Here is an 8,210-nt window from a genome sequence, read left to right on the forward strand (position 1 = left end):
TAAGTCATCTCAGTTCAATAATTATACTCTCCCCTACTTACTGGTTTATTCTGAATTTTTTGAAAAATATACGTCAATTAAAAGTTGACATTTCTTGTCTGTGGTGGTAAACTATTGTGAATTAAGTTAGAAATCCTTAGTGTTACGTAAATTTTATTTAAAAAAAAATCTTTCTCCTAGCCCTGAAATCATATTATGTTAAAAGGGAATTAAATTCTATGCAGGAGAGGGAGGATTTTTTTTTTAATTTATGTATGCTTTGTTTAGGAGTCGAATGTTAGGAATGTTAGGAAGTATTAAATACCACAGAAACAAGAACTGAACATTTTTAGGAATAAGATTGGGGGGGGGGGGGAGCTGGTACTAGATGTCTCAATTTGTCGTTGTTAATGACGAGCACCAAGTTGTACTTTGTGCTTAATCAAGCATCGAATGTACTTAATAGATAAATATATTACAACGAATAAGCTACAAAAATAAAGCACTTAAGATATCCTATCAGCATATAAAGCGCACATAGCAAATGACGCGCAAAACATCGTCACTATATATAAATAAACAATTATGATGTCATCTACCATCTCCATCCGTGGCAATGATGACACCCGTGGGTGAAATAATGGTGGTTGCAAGGCGGAAACCCGTGCGGAGGCGGATGCTGGTAATACGGCGGTGGCGGTGGCCCGTAGTGAGGCGGCGGTGGAGGCGGATGATGATGGTGATGGTGGTGATGCTGTTGATGCGGTTCGAGTAAATGGTGGACCAATTCGCCCACAATCAGTCGACCTAGAGAAGGTGCTCTTGGCGGTCCGTGGTCGTGTGGTGGGGGTGGTCCTCCGTGCATAGTTTCTCGCTGCAAAAAAAAAATTAAACCAGTGTTTTTATATATGTTTAATCGGTATTACCTTTTGATATCTATCGCTCAACCACGCAACCTTCCACCAACAACACCTTGGCACTTGATTTATTAAACTCGCTGGTTCGTGTGTTTAAATGGAAATAATCTTGTTATCTACTTTGGCTTATCTCAATTCCAATCTTTTGCCGAAAACTTTAATCACACATTCAAAGAAATACTTAATAAAGAAGGTACACAGTAGAATTAATGAAAGTTCTACACAGTTGCTTTTGTGTGGTGAAAAACCTGTATTAAGAACAAATTAAAAAATTCGAGATACTAGCAAAACTTTCAAATGAAAGTTCCTCGAGAAACCTATGATAATAATATTTAAAAAAATACAAAGCTCAGTAACAAAATTATAAAATTCTTTAGAATCACAACTACAAAGTAACTTATCACATAAACTGGTACAAAAAAAGTTCATGATAGAGTCACTATAGAGTCAATGATCTATCGGATGCAAAATTTTTCAGACAGTATATGTTTATATCAATCAATAAAAATTATATTCGGTGCTGTAAGTTCTATACGACACCACTAAAACGAATCGTCACTCAGAGTGCATCACTTCGGTGAAATATTAGTGCTGCCAAGTGACTGGGTTATTTTGACTTTTTTATGCAACTGACACCCCATATAAATATATCGTCTCTAGCCATTTTATGCTCAAAAACATATATAATATGACACTATCCCCTTGATAGATTCATTACATATCGTACACGAGCATTCTGCAAAATTTATAAGAAATATATGTAAATAAAAAGAAGGTTTTTTGTCCATGTACAACTCCAGCTTCTTGACTTACCATAAGGTTACTTAGCACAATATTAAATGAGGACATGTGAATATCATTTCTTATATTTTGGCAGAATTTGCAAAAAGATAATTTTTTGCAAGTCTACAAAGGTGTCTTTTGCTGCTGTGATTGTTAGGAGATACATTTGTTAAATAAAAATATCAGGTGTAAAAAATCACAAATCATATTTTATAATCATCTTTATTTCGAAACAGATATTTTATTTGAAGCTTGTTTAATAGACATGCCTAAATATGAAAAAAGTCAATAATTATAATTAATTAACCCAAATCTCCGTCAGATTATAATAGTAGCATTTGTCTCTTTTTTGGTGCATTCGCCGAGTCTACATTATACTACAACTATACACGAAGGGCATTGCGTGTATAGCTCCTCGGTTATATTTTTTGAATTTTAAAAACAATTTTTGATAACAAAAATAAAAATTGTATTTTATTATAAATTTTGTGGCATTAAATTTCAATGCAATTAATAAAGCCTTCTAACAAACTGCTGTCTAAAAAAAACAAACCAATTTCTGGAAAGGCCAATACGCCAAGATTTTTAAAATCAAAATGTCCAGAACTTAATAAGAAATAAAAATAATTTGAATATATATTTTGGGGGCTTATTTCCATTGAATGTACCTTTCGAATTCCGAACCTACCCATTCCGTTAAAAAAAATTCCGATAGGTAGATAGTTGTTTTGTGGTTTCTGATTTAGAAAATTGTCTTTTTAATTCTCCTTGAGTTAATCATCAACTTTTTGTTCCTATAAATAGCAGTGGCGCTGATTTTTAATTTTTTTGTAAAAAGGGGAAACATGTGAAAAAAACGACTATCGTTTTTGATACAATTAATTATTTATTATCTATTTGGATTATATACACATTACAATACTATATTAAATTTACAAAAGCACTGTAAAACTTCGAAGTGATAACAGATTTTGGTCTTTTCATAAGTGACCTAACAAACAAATAACATAAAAGTGTTAGAGGTCATTTCTAGATATTTAATATTTTAACGCCAACCTTTAATTATGAATAATTATGATAATATTATAATGCATTAAACAGATCTATAAGTCTCGTGCAAAAAATATTAGTTAGTAATAACAATTATTAACTACACTTGTAAAATTCTGTTGTCTACAGCTTAAGCGTAACATACTGTATTTTGATTAAACGTATCGCATAATACATATCCCTTTTTTTCGACATATCTTTGGGTCTATATGAAAAACTTATGACCTAGGTTAAATCTCGTATTATTAACTAAGCTAATTTTCAATTTTCTTATAAAAACTTACAACTAAAAGAAATATAGATGCGTATACTAAGGATAAGATGACGATCTCCCGCGTTTGTGAAGTTGATTTCCGCCCGACGTTCCAGCACCGGCGTCGCCGCAATTCCTGCTGTCACCCCTGCAACATTTCGGCAATTCCGATCCTACGTCTCGACGGTGAGAGCAACCTCGTTCCGGTGAAAATCTCCAACGACCAAATCCAAATCTGTGACCCTCAACTTGAGGATCACGTCTTCCAAATGGCGATCCGCGCCTTCGAAATGGTGACCCGTGTCTTTCGCATGGCGACCCGCGCCTGCCAAACGGCGATCCGTGCCTTCGGAATGGTGATCGATGTCTGCCATGTCTGTGGTGTCCCCCAAAAGGGGATGAATGTCTACCGTGCCTTCCGAAGAGGTGATGTTCGTGGTCACCTCTATGATCGCGACGATGGTCACAAAAATTTCCCTCGTTATCTTTTTGATCATGTTGACAATGATGGTGACGTCCTGGCCACATGGAGAATTCCGACCAAGGGTGACGTCCGCATTGGGGTGGCGAGGGTGGAGACCAATGAGGGTGATGTGCGAAAGGACCACCTCGGTGACAATCGGCGTATCTGCACATCGTCTTTAACAGGATGGAAAGTATTCTGCGAAATGAGTGCGAGGCGTTCCACTTTATATGCAATTCCGCAGTATGCGCGGTAGACCACTGAGTTGAATTGTATAGATGGCTATATTCGACATTCGTTTTTGGACGATGCTTGATAAAGATTGAGTCATACTTTAACATCGTACTTTCTGGATCTAAATAATGCGATTAAGCTTTGTTTAGTACATTCCAAAAATAGATATTACAAAACATGGGGGCGTTAATCTTGAAAATTAATATGCCCACATGATCAATTTTGAATGAGATACAATATGAGATACTTTTTGCAACACCGCGCTACTTTTTGGTACATTTTGATCGTTGTGGGAAGTTTTCGTCTAAATAACTCCTTACCGGAGCTGTCCTATTGTAAATAGAAGGCGTTTAAATGTGCCGGAAGAACTTGTTCTAAGGTGTAGTATTTCAAGACACCAATTTGAAAACTAGTATTATATTGATTATTCCAGCACTACTTACATATGATTCATCGAAACGTATGATGGAACATACATTATTACTCTTTTGTAAAACTAATGTCAAATGCGCATTGGCGGTTCGTCATCTCCAAGATGAACAAAGCTGACTTTTTTTAGTATCGTTTGCATCCGCGTCTTAGTTACACATACTTTTGTCTGTAATGTAATGTCTACAGAAAGATTTAAGCATTACATTAACACTAGCCAACAGGTCAATTTCATCAACCTCCTTCTTTTCTTTATTATAAACATCGACTTTGAGCTTTTAAAGAAGTCAAAATTTATTAAATTGGCTTTATTTGGTTACCTTTTCTCGGGACAGATATAGTAAAAGTTAGGCTTTAAGAAGCTTTATAGAGATTATTAAAAAACATAAAATAACACACTCTATAAAACTGCTAATACTATTCATAATTTTTGAATAAATAAACTGCAGCGATTATAAGACTAGAAATTAGAAAAGTAATTTGCCAGGATATGTGAAAATATAAAAAAAAGTAGTACTCCTAAAAAATTAAATTTCAGCATTATTTTCCGGAATAGTTATATTCAACTTTTATTTTTAAAAACATGAAAACAAGCTATGTCTCATTTATAAGGTAGGTGGGTAGGACTTCTTCTTCTCAGTTTTATCCTTTTCTTTTAGTTGTATTAAGGGGATTGGGGAGGGGAGGTCTCAAAACATATCATTTTACATTTCGTTCTATATCTCAACAATGAAGCGAGCTAGGTAAGTTTGGTTGCATTTACACGCTGTGCAACATAATGACTGCAAAATTGGCACACTGTGGTTTTCCCATGCGAATTATTTTATTATATTAATATATTTATTATAATAATTCAAAAAAGTTTTTCATCATTGATCTAATTATATTATGTTCCCTGCAAATCCCTTTGAAATTATCCACATCGAATTCAATTCAGTGAATTTGTCCTTGGCGATATGGAACTCTTAAAGTCATCCCTACACGCTGCAACTAACATGGTAGTTTATGTGCCCAATACCGAAAATAAAGTTTTTCTGCTCCCTACTGATCAGGCTTGCGGAAAGGATCACTTTACTACGTCAGTACGTAACTCAGTGAATGTATAGAAAAACTAATCGTCGCGTAAAAAGTAGAAAATGCAACTCGTGTATTACCAAAGTGTAGTTTGTCAAACTTGCATAATATACAATTTCTAAAATACATTTGCTGCGTTTATCAATTTCTTAAATGGTCGATGTTCCGGCAACTTTATTGCCTTCTTCAGGACTAATAAGAATTATTTTAGGTACTAATATATATAGCAAAATCTCTCCCAATTTTTAACTTACGAAACAGAGGCTGTTAAATTTTTGCTTGATATTTGTAATATTGAATGATTTCCAATAAAAAGGCACAAACAATCCCAAACAATAAGACCCCAAAATGCATTGGTCTGGATTTTTTTACTATTTCCCGGGAAATGTTTAAATAATAAAGCCGTGTAGTGTTTCCTTTATCTCGCTTGTTTCTCTGCGCTTCGCCGCGCTAGTTGTTTTGGAAGTATTTATTTCCAGTGCGTCATCTCTATTTTTGGACTAGTTTCGAATACTGCGAAGTATCGCAATATGTTAGCAAGTATTTGAAACGTTGCGCAACATTTCGCGGTATTGAGTCACACGTTTTCTCGTAATTTGATAAGTATCCAAGTTCCTACTGCGCCATATCTATTTTTAAGCTTTTAAATACTTCCACGAGCAGGCCGATCGACCTTGGATGGCTAAAGTATTATATTTTAAACAAGCTTTATTAATGCAATTGTGAAAGAAAATCGTTGGCTTCTTCAATTTCTTCAAAAAATAATACATAATACTGGATACGGCGGATACGTGATTCGCATCTCCAAGATGTTACACACACTTCTGTCTACAAAAAGTTTTAAGCGTCATATCATGAGTCTCCAACGCTGTTGGTTCACAGATACTTTATACCACATGGCAAAATAGGAGATTCTTTAGATTTAAAAAAATACGATTTAACGAAACTTGCCTTAGTCTAAAATTTGATATTTTCCGAAACTCAGAGTGTCAAAGGTAGAATTTTATTTTTGATTTTTTTTTAAATAATTAAATCTGGTTTTTTAAAATTAGAAATCCACTTTCGCAAATAATTTTGGGGCAAATTGTATGGTACTTTTAATGCATTTGATACTTCCTAAGTTTTTTGCATGCAAATTTGTAATAAAAATATCACTTCTTACAGCTTTTTACACAAAATAAGTATACCTTTTAAATTGCAAACCGAGTCACCATTTTCGAGAAATTTGGGTTTGAAATTTTCACTACATCAATAAGTCATATTTAAAATTTCATTTTTTTTTGCCAACATTTTAAAATAACCTAGGCAGTGCACATAACTGAACTAGTATGGTAGTACAGACCTTAACATCGCTCTTAATATTATTTATTTTGAGATTTTTACGGCAAGAAAATCAAAAAACCTCTAAGCTAATGAAATTTTTTTTATGGAAATACAAATTTAATTTTAAACTAAAGTAAAATACAAAAACTATTCTTAAAAAAAATTATAGTCGGCAATAACTGTTTATTAAAAGATTTTAAAGAATAATTCTTGGCTGTGCCACAATTTATCTCTATTTTGAACTACTTCTTCATACACTAGTGACTTCATACACTCTGGACTCCTAGGCGACCAACGTGCTTGACTGCCAAGACCAGTCCAACGATAAGGAAATTGATTATTAAGGTATTCTCTAACGTGTCTCGAGCACTAGAGCGCCACCTTCCATGACAATCGGCGAATTGAGTTTACAAAAAATTGACAAGGTTTAGCTGGCCGTTTGAATTAGATGGCAGTTAGATAGGTCCTGACATGTAATTATCAATTATTCCGCACCAAACGTTTATTTTAAATTCCTGTAGGAAATGACGTTCAGTTGTCAAACGGGAAATTTCTCGATCCCAGGCATGCTTCCTTCTCAAGTTAAAGACATCTTTGCTGGTAAATGTTGCTTCATCTATAAATTATTGTTATTTGAAAACATTAAGTCGACTTTTTTGCCGGACTCGACAAAAAAGAACAAATTCCAATCTGGCTAATAATCACCCTCTAAAAGATTTTGCCACTAAGACGCAAAAGAAGTTGGGCATTATCAAATGCACGAAAAGTGCCATACGTAGCGCCCTCTACAATTTGCTCCAAAATTATTCATGAAAATGGATTTCTCATATCAAAAAAATGCGATTTGAAAATTGAAATTTTGTGCAAAAAGCTTGATTATTTCAGGAATTATTTTAAAAAATCAAAAATAAAATTGCCACTTTTACACCCTGCATATCGGTTACTATCGGACTAAGGTAAATTTAAATAAATCGTAATATTTTTACCTAAGGAATTTCCTATTTTGGCATATACTATTACTTATGGGACACCCTATAAATAGTGTAGGTGAGGTAAAACCTCTTATCGTTTAATATTTGATTGTTTTATTTATTTATTTATTTTATTTATTTATTTGGATATATCAGTTTTTTATGGCCAATTATATATTTCTTAAATATCCGATTACTACACATTTTAAATAACTCTTCTTATTACAGGATCTTAATTCCATACATTGTTCTAAGTTGCGCTTATGATACTTAAAATACTTCTTGCATGAGTCGGACATTTTTGCCCATATTCACAATGAATAGAAATTCGTGTTTATACTTATGGGTAGGTTCTGTAGACCACATTTCTCAGCACATTAGGACTAGACCATAAGACGATATTATAATTGAAAGAATAAGTAGATCCAGTGAAAAAAAAAACAGGTCTTGGCACGCGTTTTAAGTGACGAAATGCAGTTGTAATTTTACCGAGAATGGCGGCAAGCATTAAGAATAAATTATTTCTAGGAAATGTACATATAATTATCATAAGAAAAATGTAATCATTTGAAATACAAAAATTATTTAACGCTTCCAGTATTAACGGAAGTTTAAGATAGTAATAACTAGTAGATTTTTTTCAAGCACAATTTAATATGCAGAATAAAATATTAGGTAAATATTTATTTATGTAGATTTTTTTTTAACAATGAATTGTTATTATTGTTAGAATA

General features: G+C 33.4%; 1 protein-coding gene across 1 annotated transcript; it reads right to left on the reverse strand.

Annotated features, from left to right (window-relative positions):
• Window positions 1-574: 574 nt before the first annotated feature.
• LOC132699648 (uncharacterized histidine-rich protein DDB_G0274557-like) lies at window positions 575-989 on the reverse strand. Its single transcript, XM_060666484.1, has 2 exons — window positions 906-989; window positions 575-853 (listed from the first exon to the last, which is right to left on the reverse strand). The coding sequence occupies exon 2, from the start codon at window positions 842-844 to the stop codon at window positions 575-577; it is 270 nt and encodes an 89-aa protein (XP_060522467.1). The 5' UTR covers window positions 845-853; window positions 906-989.
• Window positions 990-8,210: the final 7,221 nt, after the last annotated feature.

The sequence above is a fragment of the Cylas formicarius genome, unplaced genomic scaffold, assembly GCF_029955315.1.
Source record: "Cylas formicarius isolate icCylForm1 unplaced genomic scaffold, icCylForm1.1 PGA_scaffold_3__17_contigs__length_32017465, whole genome shotgun sequence".
Lineage (NCBI taxonomy): Eukaryota > Metazoa > Arthropoda > Insecta > Coleoptera > Brentidae > Cylas > Cylas formicarius.

Coding starts and splice junctions, on each gene's coding strand:
- LOC132699648 (XM_060666484.1), bottom strand. CDS start 844: ATGCACGGAGGACCACCCCCACCACACGACCACGGACCGCCAAGAGCA.